Source organism: Anabrus simplex, chromosome 11 (assembly GCF_040414725.1).
Source record: "Anabrus simplex isolate iqAnaSimp1 chromosome 11, ASM4041472v1, whole genome shotgun sequence".
NCBI lineage: Eukaryota > Metazoa > Arthropoda > Insecta > Orthoptera > Tettigoniidae > Anabrus > Anabrus simplex.
Genome location: NC_090275.1, coordinates 27,963,561 through 27,978,953, shown reverse-complemented (window position 1 = coordinate 27,978,953; position 15,393 = coordinate 27,963,561). Strand labels below are relative to the sequence as shown.

Here is a 15,393-nt window from a genome sequence, read left to right as displayed (position 1 = left end):
TATCTAGTCTCCAATACCAAAAATTAACTTTGTTGGCATAAAAACATTGAGGCTGGGTGTATCAGATGCTGTAATCACCTTCAATGATGGCAATAAGGGTAGGATCAAGGTCCTCCATAAGCTGGGAGTGAAGATAGGATGTAACACGGAAAGAGCCCTGCTGCACCTTGACAAATTACGAGTGCGCAAAGCTGAAATTGCTGCTGAACAAATGACCAAGGTGGCAAGAAAGAAGAGAAGAAGGAAGAAATTAGGTATCAGGGATGAAGAAGAAGGCTCAGACTATGAAGCAGGATGCTATTAGCAGTAGGGCATCAACAAACAATAGGCATGTTGACATCATGAAACTTTAACTCAGTTTTTCTCAGTTTAGTTTTTTCCTGCACATTTGTCCCATTTTCTCAGAAATGAGACAGAACAGAAATATAATTTTTACACATATTATTCAATATAAGGTACTGCATATATAGATTTACACTCAGCTGTATTTCACCGTTAGAACTCATTTTATGACGAGAAATATGTAAACATTTTCTTAAAAAATAATAACAATTTTTTAAAAAATACATTTTTTTTCCTAATCATCTGATCTGCTTGAATCTAGATCAGTAAACTGTCACATGTTCTATGTAAAACTGATGAAAATTACAGCTTTCTATCTTGAATAGTTCCTGAGATAATGGGTCACCAATGTAGAATATTTAACATTGTCAGTATAGGGCATTTAATCTTACTTTAAGTGCCATAGCTGCACCAGTAGTACACTTTTGAGCTGTGAAGCTATACTGATTTTCATTCAGTAGTTTACTGATATAGAGGTGGTGATTAATTCTATTTATTAGAAGTTTCTCTAATACTTGGCCCGCCACACTTAGCAGGCTTATTGGTCGGAATTTGGATGGATCCTGAAGCTTCTCTTTCCCTGGCTTTGTGATCGGTATGATTCTCGCATTTTTCCATCGCTTCAGGAAACAAGCATTCTTCAAGCAAACATTATATAATGATGTCATAGTTTTAGAGATACTTTCATAAGTCCACCATAATATATTGCTAGTGATTCCATTTTCACCTGGTGTCTTTTTAAGACCTATATCTTTGATTGCAGATTTTATTTCTTCTTCTGTAAATTTGCAGTCGTCCGGAGTGTCTATTGGTTTCTCTACTTCCTTCCTGATTTGCTTTTGCTGAACAGTATCTTCCATTTCATCATCTTTCTTGCGGTGTTTTTACTCTTGGAAACCAAAGCAGTTGTAGGCAGGCGTGCACATAGTTCTTGACCTTGAGCGTGCACATGTTCGACCTGGGATCAATAGCCACTCTGAATCACAGCTGTTAATATGGTGAGACAGTTATCATTGCAACACAGTATTTCCGTAAGTAAAAATTATTTTAAGTACGGCTCGGCTCGACAGGTGCGCGATGCATTTGTTCAGCAATTTCCTGGTGAAGTGAATTGGAAACTACTGGCTCTGTGCTCAATAAAAAACATACGTGCACACAAACAGTTTTAACAGAAGAAAAGCTAGATGATATTGGTGTGAATCTTGAATGGTCACCGAATAAATTACTCAAAAAATTAGCACAAGTAGGGGTCTTGGTTTTTCTGTACACAGAGCTATAAAGCTGTTACACATCAAACTGTACAGGTTTCCACAGGCCCATTGATTTAATGCTGCTGATCCAGCCACACGAGTGAGATATCAAATGGTCATGCGAACAGTCATCACTCACACTATTGGTGTACAGAAAATCATAACGGTGTGTATGAAGTCCCTCATTATGACACTTCCAGCATTTTTTATAAGGTAGGATTTCATGCAAGATTGTATACACTCTTAACGCAGGGCGGTCCGTAAGTTGGGCCGAGGCAGCTGCCGTAGTGCAGAATACAAGCACCGTGCGTTTGGTCTGGATTTATAAGAGAGATCCTGTATGTGTGTCGGTGCGGTGTAAAGCGACATCACGGCGACTTCACATATTCATCATCAGCCTGAACATTAACCAAGGAACTGAAATGATGTTTCTGAGAAACATCACAAGATACCCCAGACGAGACAGGGTAAGGCAATGAAGTGACAGGACAGAGAATTGGTATTGGTAGATTGTAGGGCAGGACTGATTCAGTGATAGGAATGTCAGGAGACAGGCATATAAGGAAATGATGACAGGGAATAAAGTCAGAGGCCAGCCCAGAACTAGATAGAGGGGTACAGTGAGGGACTGCATTAACCCTGACAGTAACACCATATGTTTTTCTGACGTATTGTGCAAATGAATGCCATCTGTTTCTCTTAAGGAGGGGAGAGTTATCCCCTCCACCACCTCTATTCCTTGTTCATTCCATCTGGTAACTTTAATGTAACTTTAAATAATAGGCATTGAGTGACACATCTTCGAAATGTGTGGTGTAACTAAAGTGATATTTATAGACGTGTTACTGTCAGGGTTAAGCACAGAGAAATCAACGTTGACAGAGGAATGGTGAAAGGGCAGATTGAAGTGGAGCACTTTAGTACGCTATCCCACCCAGAAAGAACTTGAACACGGAACAGACGATCAGAGGATGCTTTTTTTTTTTTGCTAGGGGCTTTACGTCGCACCAACACAGATAGGTCTTATGTTGACGATGGAATAGAAAAGGTCTAGGAGTTGGAAAGAAGTGGCCTTAATTAATTAAGGTACAGCCCCAGCATTTGCCTGGTGTGAAAATGGGAAACCACGGAAAACCATCTTCAGGGCTGCCGACAGCAGGATTTGAACCCGCTATCTCCCGGATGCAAGCTCACAGCCACGCACCCCTAAACGCACGGCCAACTTGCCCGGTAAACAGATGATGATGACGCTGTATTAATGTAATATTACCAAGTGATTAACTAAATGAAAAATATGAATAAAGGCTCAAAATGTCAATCTCACCTTTGGTTTTCATCTCTTTAAACTCTCTTGATTCTCGCAGCAGACCTAACACTCGCCCCAGCACAAGAAACTGTAAATAAGAAAACATGTTTAACAGCAAGCACCTTAACAAATATGCTTCAAAAGATAAATAGGACCACATCACCAAGATCTAACTGTTTCATAAAGTAATGTCAGTACCTCTAAGTGATAAAGTAAGATTAGGGGTTGGTGATAATGTGTTTAATAAAACTAAGAGACTCAAAGGAAAAATAAAAAGTTCTTAATCCTCAAAAATTCAGAATCCTTGGACTTTGAAAGACAATGTGATAATGAGTTAACACATTGAAGACGGGGCCCTGACCGGAGGCTGCTGCTACTACATGTAGACTGCATAGCTAAAGCCTCCAACAAAGAAATCACACTGCTGCACTCAAACTACTGTAACTCAAAAAGTATTCAAGATATCGACCTCAAACTCTGAAACATGTACTCACAGGGTTGCTGACTAGTCTGTGCGGTGTGATACCTTTCAAAGCAGTACCGTTTGAGGCTCCACTTAATAGTCTTTCTAAGCACAGTGTTGGAGGAATGCCTTGTTTGCACCTTTCGTGTACTTGTCAAGCATGCAACGATTTCTCTTTACGATTACTCCCCATTTAGTGTTAGCCATTAATCAATAGAAATATTCAACTCACTGTCACTCAGTACCAATGATAACCGTTCTGCGTATAATTAATCTCAAATATCGGTATCCGTCAGCAACTGAATGCGCCGCGCCATGTTGATATCTGCACTGGTGGTCCAGGGAATAGCTCTACATATCCAATATTATTTTGTTAAATACATGAAAGTTTAAAGAAAGAAAGATGCAGCAATAGCAATTGTTTATATGCCATAACTACACTGTTTGGAATTCATAATCTTGCCCATAATTGTATCAATGATCAAGGAAATCCAAGGTTGATAAAAGCGAGAATTCTCATAGCTCATCACCAACCATCAGCTGAGAAACTACAAGAATTCTCATGGCTTGTCACCCACATGGCACATCAGATAATGAATCTGCATATAAATGTTGAAATACTTTGTCATCACACAAGGCACGTTGCCATGAATGCACGATCTTGACAATTGTCTCTAGGAGCGCGCATAACATCACCCGTGTTTTCATGGTTAGAATTACTGTAAAAGACGGGGGGGAAAAAATCGGCACTAACATCAGGGATCCTACTACTCCATGATATGATGGCAAATAGTTCAAACTCTAGCTAACAGACAGCACAACAAGGTGAAAACTAAGCCAGTATGTAAAAACGGAGATTTCCAGGGGCCGTCCACAGCCGCTGGCAGCAGTAATACGAAGAGCTCCAGGTCCGGTCCTAAGTGTGTTAAAATGCTGTAGTAGCAGGACAGAATAGAGAGGGCCAGAACAACAGGATTATCAGCTGTAGCACCAATGATATTAGGAAGAAGAAGTTTGACTCAACAAAGAATGAAAGTACCAGCTAAGGCAATGGGAAGAAAATATAATTTAATGATGTGACTACAGACATTATACAGTGTGTGGCAAGTGACTGAATGGGTGGTTAAAATTCTAGAAAATCAAACTCGCAGGATTAGAGCAGGTGAAGCATTGTTTGATACTGTAGTGATTAAGAGGGGGGTCCCACAAGGCAGTGTAATTGGACCTTTTTGTTTTTCCTTATATATATAAATGATATGAGTAAAGAGGTGGAATCAAAGGTAATGCTTTTTGCAGATGATGCTGTACTGCATGGAGTAATAAGTAAGTCACAGGATTGTGAGCGGCTGCAAAAATGACCTCGACAAAGTTGTGAAATGGACAGCAGACAATGGTACAATCAATCAATCAATCAATCAATCAATCAATCAATCAATCAATCAATCAATCAATCAATCAATTAAATCAATCAGTCACTACTGATCTGCATTTAGGACACTTACTGAGGTGGCAGATACCCTATCTGTTGTTTACCTAAACTTTTCTTCAATAAATTTCCTATTTCTTTGCAATTTTTTTAACATCTCCCTTGGTAAGATATTCAAATCCCTAACTCCCCTTCCTATAAACAAATATTTGCCCCAGTTTGTCCTCTTGAATTCCAACTTTATCTTCATATTGTGAACGCTCCTACTTTTAAAAATACCACCCAAACTTATTTGTCTACTAATGTCATTCCATGCCATCTCTCCACTGACAACTCAGAACATACCACTTATAATACCAATATAGTTGAGCCGTTATTGGACATGATAAATTTTCCAGTTAACTCATTTCTGGTTGCCAGCATTTTGCCCCTGTGTGCTAAGTTGGGCTCATCAGTTGGTAAATAGCACACCTACCAAGACGCATGGCTAGTGCATACCGTGGAGGTCACTGCGTAGGCTACTTGGAGCCACCGGCAGTGCCAATGCACTACGAGAGACTTTGTCTCATTTTCAAAAATTGATGTCTGCCTGGCCATCAGATGATATAGATGTTGATTCCCGTAGGGAACCTGAAATACTTGTTCCGTATGTCCAATAATGGATCAACTATACTGGTATTATAAATTTACTCATTCGGAAACTCATATTGCATTTTATTATGATATTTTAAGCGCACATAAATTTAGCAGTATGTCTTTGTAATTTTATTGGTAACCCACTGAAGATGGCTCAAAATGATCTGAAACATGTTTGGGTGAAGTAACTCCATCTTAATAGATGATAATGTGTACTGAATAGGAGGATTGTTAATAAAGTCATTTTGTTGAAGTACATTTCTGTATAACGATACGATATCGATGACGCCGTCGCATATGAAGAACATTTGTAAAAACAAAATAGTAGAAAAGATTACCCCAAAATAAGCAGATTCACTAAAAAGGGAGGACATTTTGGTTTCTTTTAATGATCCACTTGGATCCCGGGCAATGGTCTAGAAAGGAGGACATGTCTGAATGTCCGGTCACCCTATTTTAAAGGAAGCATATGCTGTAATCTTTCCGTACTTTCTGAAATTCTTTCATGTATAGCCTAGTTCTAAACAGTTACCAGCAAGGACAAGTTTTACTAACACAGCAGACAAAAGAGATGCAGCGTGTAGAGGCACGGAGATCCATGTTGAGACATCCTGACAACCTCGGCAGCCGGCTAGAGCCGACACTAGGAGATCGAGGAGCTCCAGAACCCAGCGGCTCCATCTCGGCTGCAGAAACATTTGTGCGGTGTTCCATCCTGCAACAAAAAAGTTATCATTAGTATCAACTATATTTGTTTTACTTTCATTTTACATTTTCACATGTTGATTTTTGAAAAGGAAAATGTTAATTACATACTATGAGTTTCATATTAGTTCCACCAAAGCCTAGACTGAAATCTAGGAGGAGCTCCCTACAGTCAACATCCCCACTAAATACATCTCCGAAGAAAGCCAGAGAAAAATTGTGGACAGCTATAACAAGTTATCTTCAAACATGGACAAAACCAGCTGATTGCTTACCAACGGGACACAACTTGACTGGATCACATGGAGATCACTGAACAGGTTAAGAACAGGTGTTGGAAACTCTAAGGACAACCTAGTGAAATGGGGATATTTGGATGTATCACCACTATGTGAATGTGGAGAGGTGGAGACTACTAAGCATTCAGACGGACTCAGCTTCAGGAAAAAATAGTGTTTTAATCCAAGAATTGATTTAGCACCTGTGGAAGCAATATTCTCTAAATTTAGCCTTCTCTGTCACAATGAATAAGTTACCAGCATAAACATTAGGCCATCTACATACGGAGCTACTCATTAGTAACTGATTGGTAACTGAAGTTTTCGGCCGCGTATTTGAGTGACACTTCCTGTGTATTTCAATGGAAAGCCACCAGTTAGTAACTAGTTTGTAATCAGTTCCAGGTGACTCGTGGAGCCAGTCACCAGCGAGTTTAGTTTCTCAGTTCCCAGTGATCAAGTGCCTTTTTACGATGGTGAGCGAACAAGTTTTCAACGTAAAGTTAGTGGGAGTATGAAAAACACCTCGTACTGTACAATTGTACGCTGAAGGATTACACAAGAAAGGACATTACGGAGAAAGCATAGAATTATTTTCTAAGCTTTTTTTTTTTTTTTTTTTTTTTTTTTGTAAAAAATGAAGTTCACTTTTCTTACCTGAGAGTTATTAGCACACTTTCCTCAGCACTCACACATTCTCTCACATTTGTATTTCGCTGTCGAATGGCACCACCGGGCGAGTTGGCCAGGCAGTTAGAGTCGCGCAGCTGTGAGCTTGCATCCGGCAGATAGTGGGTTCGAATCCCACTGTCAGTAATCCTGAAGATGGTTTTCCGTGGTTTACCATTTTCACACTCGAGGTGCCGTAATTTTGTCCCACGGGAGTTCTTTCACGTGCCAACAATTTATAGCGCCACACACGTTTCCATAATATGCTGACTGCATTTTAATCAGTGCAGTGGTTCTACTTCAGATACTGACAACACGAACACTGTTCACGTAGTGAACCACTATAAAGATATTATGTTTCCGTGATCCGATATCCTATGTACCTCAAATGCTAAGTTTATATAGTGATTAAGTTCATTATTGACGTGATATACTCAGGGGCGAAGCGTCAGGGGAGACAGGGTAGACAGCGTGTACCCTTAACATTTTGTGATTTTTAGAACATTAGTTATTTTCACATTCATGACATTATCATATTCCCCGCTTTACTTATTTCCGTCTCACTTCGGCAATGTCAGGGCTCGCGTCAGTTACACGAAGCACGAAGGCGAAAGTAGACGCTGTCCATTCTGTGTATGATCCCTTTGATTTCAGATGAGCAACACTAACGCTATCTGTAGGTGCTGACTGTGGAACTATGACTTTCCTACAGCGAGATTTCTCCGCCCAGTAGACAGACTTGCCAGCGTCTCTTCTTGCTCTCTGGCTAGTATTTGGATCTCAAGTATAAAGGTGCTCTTATTGGCTATCATCTCAGACATGCTTTTAATGTAGTTAATTTGAATTTATTTTATTATAAGACAGTCTAAAATAAAATAATCATATTCAAATACGAAATATAGCAAACTTGCACCTAATAAATGAATGACAGCATGAAAACCCTTCAAGTAAATGCATTTCCTTGCCCGCCATTATTAGTTAAGGTATTATAACCCCCACAACTACTGGCTTACATTCTGAATAATGAACTCCAGTGTGTGCACACGGAAAAAACAAAATTGCTTAACTAGATGCCATATATTCCGTTAACGTCAGTTTCTAGTGAACGCGCTATTAATGCCTTGAAACGAATTAAAACCTATTTAAGGAATTCGGTGACCAACCAGAGACTTCAAGTCGAGGGTAATAGATACATTTGCTGAAATGAAGGACAGGTGGATTGAACTCATTTACAAGAATATTGTTTAAGGTGACTTGTACGAAAATCTATTTCTTATTTCTCTTATTAAATCTACATAACAATATATGACAACTCCCAATGCCCATTTAGTCTATATTTAAAAATAAAACGAGTGCATGTAGGATTATAGGTTGTTATAGGATTTGCCTTAGTTTCAGTCATTAATATAATATTGAATGTAGATCTGTATGCGTCAAAAACAAAATTTCATATATACACTAATGTGATTAAAATAGTTTACATTTTTAAAAAATCTCTGTCTCCCCCCTTACCTAGTTCACGCTTCGCCGCTGGATATACTACGTTTTGATAAGTGGCAATCGTGGTACAATTACGAAAATCTGACCCATGAAGGTACAAGTATTATTCAGGAGGAAGAAAACTGCAAGTTATTGTACAGTTAAAAAATCTATGCATCGGCCGGGAATCGAACCCGGGCCGCCCGCGTGGCAGGCGAGCATTCTACCACTGAACCACCGATGCTTCAAAGATGAGCTGTGATTACTTTCTTACTCATACTGCAAGCGGCACACAGTTGCACTGTTTGTTCGCGATGAGTGGAGAAAGCTCAGGTTCCGTCCACAGCCTGCTGATTACCTGTCCTAGCTACAAGCCAGCTTTCATCTCATATTAATCAAAGCCTCAGTCAGTGCCCAGTGGAGGCCACACGCACACAGCACCTCGATTTGCTTTTCTTTCCTGAAACCTTATAAACTGCAGCGGCATATTTTAAGATGGACATTATGTTTTTGGACAATACCAGGAGCATCGGTGGTTCAGTGGTAGAATGCTCGCCTGCCACGCGGGCGGCCCGGGTTCGATTCCCGGCCGATGCATTAGAACTTTTAATTGTAAACTGACGAGAAGTTCTGTCCACCTTACGTGGTCCACTCAGCCTCGGGAGGTCAAATGAGTAGAAGAGGGTTCTACTCTCATTAGGTTCAATGATGCAACAACAATCCACATAAAAATCTTTCTTTTTTGAACAAGTTGCTTTACGTCGCACCGACGGTAAGGAAGTGCCCGTAGCCTTAATAAAGGTACAGCCCCAGCATTTGCCTGGTGTGAAAATGGGAAACCACGGAAAACCATTTTCAGTGGGGTTCGAACCCGCTATCTCCAGAATACTGGACACTGGCCGCACTTAAGCGACTGCAGCTATCGAGCTCGGTCATAAAAATCTTTAAATTATTATTATTATTATTATTATTATTATTATTATTATTATTATTATTGTTATTATTATTATTATTATTAATCTGCTTACCCTCCAGGGTCAGTTTTTCCCTCGGACTCAGCGAGAGATCCCACCTCTACCGCCTCAAGGGCAGTGTCCTGGAGCTTCAGACTCTGGGTCGGGGGATACAACTGGGGAGGATGAACAGTACCTCGCCCAGAGGCCTTGCGGGGGGATGGGAAGATTGGAAGGGATAGACAAGAAAGAGGGAAGGAAGCGGCCGTGGCTTTAAGGGGTACCACCCCGGGATTTGCCTGGAGGAGAAGTGGGAAACCACGGAAAACCATTTCCAGGATGGCTGAGGTGGGAATTTGCAAATAAAGAGATTTTGATTTGATTTGATTTGAATCGAACCCACCTCTACTCAGTTGACCTCCCGAGGCTGAGCAGACCCCGTTCCAGCCCTCGTACCAGAGCCGGGAATCGAACCCGGGCCTCGGGTCGTGGCAGCTAATCACACTAACCACTACACCACCGAGGCGGACATCTTTAAAATCTTTTTTTTAAATCTTAAGAACTTGGAAGCATCGGTGGTTCAGTGGTAGAATGCTCGCCTGCCACGCGGGCGGCCCGGGTTCGATTACCGGCCGATGCATCGAATTTTTAACTGTACAATGACTTGGAGTTTTCTTCCTCCTGAATAATACTTGTACCTTCATAGGTCAGATTCTCGTAAATGTATCACGATTGACACTTATCAGCACTTAGTATATCACGTCAATAATAAACATAATTAGAATAGTTCTGATATTAGGTCATTGGACTAGTTTACATACGAAATTATGTTTTTATCCACTTGTTTTTTGTGAGGATTTGATATGTAATTTTATATATTTCTTAACGTAAATATAATATTAGAATAGTTTAGATATTAGGTTATAAGACTGATTGAAACATTTAAAAAAAACACGTGTAAACATTTGCCACTGTAAGTGGGATTAGAAATCCTGCAGTGTGCAGTAAATAAATAAATAAATAAATAAATAAATAAATAAAATAAATAAATAATCGTCCGTGTGATTAGCTGCCACCCCCGGAGGCTCGGAGATGTGAAGATTGACATTTTGGTGCGGCAATAAGTTTCTTCTTCTTCAGATTTTGATTCAATACTATACACTAAAACTTTCACCAAACGAACAATTACACACGATTACAATTACACAGAAGTTCGGCGTGATTATACAATTAAAAAGTAATTTAGTTTTTGACTACACACTAAGAAACTAACATACGCTAAAGAGACTGTGTCAGACTGACGAATGCGCGCGGCAAGCGGGTTCTTCGATGTGTATGGCACTACATCTTGATGGATTAAAATGTTCAATCTTCTTTCATTTAACAATACACGAACCAAACACTCATGAGGTAGGGCAATAACAAAGTGGATAGCAGGGAACCTTCTCTTCTTTGTAGTGGAGTTCACACGGGAAATATAAAACGAGAATTCTTGCCAAGAACAGCAAACGTAGGTGTAGGATACAAAACTTGTGGGATGTTTAAACTACACTGCGCCGCGCTGTCAACTTGGGAGTTGCCATAGGAAACCAAACCCCATGAATTTGATCTGAAGCCGGCAGCATTTATGGGTCCATTACGAAGCATTAGTACATCGAATGACCACAGGTGGTTGATTTTAATATATTTTAGAATATATGTTAGATTTATTAAACTAAACGTTTTGAAGACAACAAATTAAGTGTAAAATTTTTGGGAATTGTGCAGCACCGAAACAATACCGCGCACCGCCCCTGCAATAATAATAATAGGGAAGTGATAGACGAATGATATGGCGACTAGCTTCTCGCTCGGGCGGTAGAACGCAGGCCTTCTGATCTCAAGTTGGGGGGTTCGATCCCAGCTCAGTTCGGTGGTATTTTAAAGTGCTTAAATACCTCAGCCTCGTATCGGTAGCTTTATCAGGACGTACAAGAACTCCTACCGAACAAATAATGTCGAGCACCATTGCCTCTCTGAAAACCGTAAACGCAGTTTGTTGTTACATTCAGTAGCAATAATTAGGAGGGAGAATTTTTGGAGAAAACGTTACATTTTATTCCATTTTTCGTTCGTTCGTAATTGGTTTTTCCTCGAACTCAGCGAGGGATCCCACCTCTACCGCCTCAAGGGCAGTGTCCAGGAGCTTCAGACTCTGGGTCGGCGGATACAACTGGGGAGGATGTCCAGTACTTCGCCCAGACGGCTTCACCTGCTATGCTGATCAGGGGCCTTGCGGGGGGGATGGGAAGTTTAGAAGGGAAAGACAAGGAAGAAGGAAGGAAGCGGCCATGGCCTGAAATTTGGTATCATCCCGGCATTTGCCTGGAGGAGAAGTGGTAAACCACGGAAAACCACTTCCAGGATGGCTGAGGTGGGAATCGAACCCACCTCTACTCAGTTGACCTCCCGAGGCTGAGTGGACACCGTTTCAGCCCTCGTACCACTTTTCAAATTTCGTAGCAGAGCCGGAAATCGGGGGTGGCAGCTAATCACACTAACAACTACAGCACAGAGGAGGACTTATTATGTAATTATTTTCTTTAATTGAGTCGCCTAGTTGCAAAACCAGCTAAATGCACTTTTTTTAAATGTTGGGAAAACAGCAAAAACCGTTTTAGAGCTGTTTAAAAGGGGTACGAATAAGATTCTTTTTAAAAAAAAAACTGAGAAAAAATAGTGGATTACCTTAGAGTGAGCAATCGTGCATTTGTTCTTTAGTCGTATTTTACACTTAAAATTTGCACTTAGCTGGTTTTGCAACCGAACGTCACATTTAGCAGATTTTGCAAACGTTTGAAAGATCCAAGCTAGGAATTCGAACAACCTAAAATGCGAGTTGTGAGACGTGAAATAGGTGTAGAAGTATTTGGGCAGAGCGGTTCTTACATTATAAGATACTGAACGAACATTAATTATTAATAATAATTGCGATGATGGTCGAAGTCATATTTTTTCAGAACTAAAATTGGGAAATGAATTCACTTTGTCAATATTATCAAATCAAAACATTGTTAAGCTTCTGTTTAATACATAGAGTACGTCACTGCCACAATCAGACTGTTACAGACTCTTAGTTTTTAACGACACACTCTCCGTCAGCGACGTCGAGTAGTTCGAAAACTTCATCTGCTTGATCAACTACTCTGCAGGGCTCTGCAGTAAAGCTTTCCTGTTGAGTGAACACGTCCTTAAAGAAACTTAAGGTTTCATCTTGGTCCCATTGATCTCCGTAGTGGAGAGCCAAACGTCTCTTCACGTCATCGAGTTTAGCTTTTTTCACGACTTTACCTTTTGGGATGACGTCAGGGAGATCGTTCGTAAACGTTTTGCCTTTATTAGTAAGACTTCGGCTGGCACGCTTCAAAATTATAAAAAGACTCTCCTTGTACAAAGTACACTTTTTTAGTCAAGCTATTCGTAAAAATCAGCTTCTTGGCCTTCTGGAACTGCAAGTGCCATGTTCCTGGGGTTTTCAGGATGCTCTCGGAGTAAGTCTTCCAATCATGTACATTGCAATCATCTCCCAAAAGAATCAGCATGAAAAATTTCTTGATGATTTCGACGTATTTAGTAGGATTCTCAACAACAGAAAGCTTCCGGAGTTGTCGTTCTAAGTTACCGAAAACTCGGTCTGGTGGAATAAATGAATGTCCGACGATAGGAAACCATAAAATGATTCTCTCGAATGTATTCGGAGCTTCATGCAGAAACCATCGGATGATCATGCCCATCATAGTGGTATTTTTATTTTGTCCGCGGCAGTCGTCGCCGAAAATTCGCAATGTGATTTGGTTGGTCAGGTCTAAGTTGAGAAGTTTGTGATGCACCGTGGAGTCAATCTGATTAGAACCTTTCGGAAATTCGCTTTCAAGCCACACGTAGGCAGTAACGTTGTCTAAGGTTCTACTTCTGCGACGCTATCGATATTCTATAAAATAATAATCGATAAACGGTACAATGCGGAACACAGCAACAGTTGGCAGGTTTTGCATCCGTACGGTGCGAAGCGTGCAATCGATATACTCAACTCAGCTGGTTTTGCAACCGTTTGCCACTTGGCTGGTTCTGCATCCGAACAAGCATGACACTTAGCTGGTTTTGCACCCCGAACGCTTGTTTCTAAGCTCATTTTGAGAACGTTGTAACTGGTTTTGCACCATGAGTCTTTCACTAATCGCTAGAGGATGCAAAAACATATCCAATGGCTCTAAAAGCTCATTTTTCACATTTTTGTCAGTTACCTGGTTTTGCAACTAGGCGACTCAATTGTTAACTGAATTATTAGCGGAAATAAGCAACAAATGTCGTTCGTCCCGGCTAACCGATTTGTATAGGGCCACAACAAGTAATGAACACTTACCATGTACTGTGGGGAAGGGTAGCAGGGGTATATAATTTTTTTTGCCAAAGTCATCGACAATGAGGTACGATTCACCCGCCTGCCGCGCGCATTCGTCAGTCTGACACAGTCTCTTTAGTGTGTTAGTTTCTTAGTGTGTAGTCAAAAACTAAATTATTTTTAATTGTATAATCATGCCGTACTTCTGTGTGATTGTAATACGCGTGTAAATTTTCGTTTGGTGAAAGTTTTAGTGTATAGTATTGAATCAAAATCTGAACAAAAAAAAACTATTATTACCACACTAAAGTTGGTAAACTGTCAACCTTCACCTCTCTGTCGAAATTCGCTCGGAGAGCATAAAAAACTACCACTTAGAAGTTTTTTTCTTTCCAGTTTTGATGTATATATCCCCCTTCCCCGCTATAACCCACAAACCCGGGTACTTTCCGTTGTCTACATTCTTTTGCCCCCTTCACCTCACTTCTAATTCGCAATCGCCGCTAACGGTTATATTTTTACGTGATGTCCCTGTGGTTAGCAACCCGCGCTGGAACTGTCGTGAGCCCCCGAAGCTATGATGAAGCTCGTTTTTATAACAAAGGGCAATGGGGTGCCTATGCGGAACTGCACTCGGAAGGATAAATGTGGAGATACGCTCTGTAACTTCTGACGAGACAGAGAGAGAGAGTGATCTGTGATACAGTGGCTAGGCAGGAGCGTAATGAATGTGATACGGATCCGCCCGCAAAACTTAAAATTCGGGCTCTCTCAAATATTATGTGAAATCGATTAATAAAACCAAACTCTATAGCGCAACAGACCCGAAGGGCCATGCCGTACCAAGCGACAGCAAACCCATGAATAACTAACACAAATCCAAATACAGCACGAAGAAGTGATGCGATATATTGTCAATTTGTTTAAACAAATGGATTATTCATTATTGTAAGATTTCAAATAATGCTCAGCGTTGAGCCCTTCGGTTCAGAGGGTCCCGAGTTCAATTCCCGGCCGGATCGGGGATTTTAATCGCGTCTGATTAATTATTGTGGCCTGGAGACTGGGTATTTGTGTTTGTCCCAACACTTTCCCCTTCATATTCAGACAACACACTACACTACCAACCACCACAGAAACACGCAATAGTAATTACATCTCTCCCTATAGGGTTGGCGTCGGGAAGGGCATCCGACCGTAAAACATGGTCAAATCCACATGTGCTACACAGTTCGTACCCGCGACCCCACAGATGTGGGAACAGTGGAGGAAGAAGAAAAAGTAAGATTTCAAAGGAAAATATTCAATGGGTCTTATAATTGCATGCGAGCTTAGAGTTGATGCCGTCATGATCGGAACATCCAAATGTCATCAACTCATCATTAACATTGCAGGGAAATTAAATTAAAATTACCAATCTCTGTTCTCTGACAGGCTCAAAAGGAACTGTGTGCGCGGGACGATCGCTCTCTGATAAGCCTTCCAAAAATAATATGAACTCATGC

At 40.6% G+C, this 15,393-nt stretch overlaps 1 protein-coding gene and 3 non-coding genes across 5 annotated transcripts in view; 2 read left to right on the top strand and 2 right to left on the bottom strand.

Annotated features, from left to right (window-relative positions):
* Positions 1-15,393, bottom strand: part of LOC136883227 (uncharacterized) — a 56,801-nt gene that overhangs the window by 20,756 nt on the left and 20,652 nt on the right. For both annotated transcript variants that reach the window (XM_067155426.2, XM_067155427.2), the window contains exons 2-3: positions 5,979-6,138; positions 2,917-2,986 (exon numbers count right to left, since the gene is read on the bottom strand). In XM_067155426.2, coding sequence (XP_067011527.1) covers positions 2,917-2,986; positions 5,979-6,137 — 229 coding nt within the window. In that variant the 5' untranslated portion in view covers position 6,138. The remainder of the gene's footprint in view (positions 1-2,916; positions 2,987-5,978; positions 6,139-15,393) is intronic.
* On the bottom strand, positions 8,728-8,798 carry TRNAG-GCC (transfer RNA glycine (anticodon GCC)). The gene has a single exon. It is a non-coding gene; the product is annotated as a tRNA-Gly (tRNA).
* On the top strand, positions 9,081-9,151 carry TRNAG-GCC (transfer RNA glycine (anticodon GCC)). Its single transcript has one exon. It is a non-coding gene; the product is annotated as a tRNA-Gly (tRNA).
* On the top strand, positions 10,077-10,147 carry TRNAG-GCC (transfer RNA glycine (anticodon GCC)). The gene has a single exon. It is a non-coding gene; the product is annotated as a tRNA-Gly (tRNA).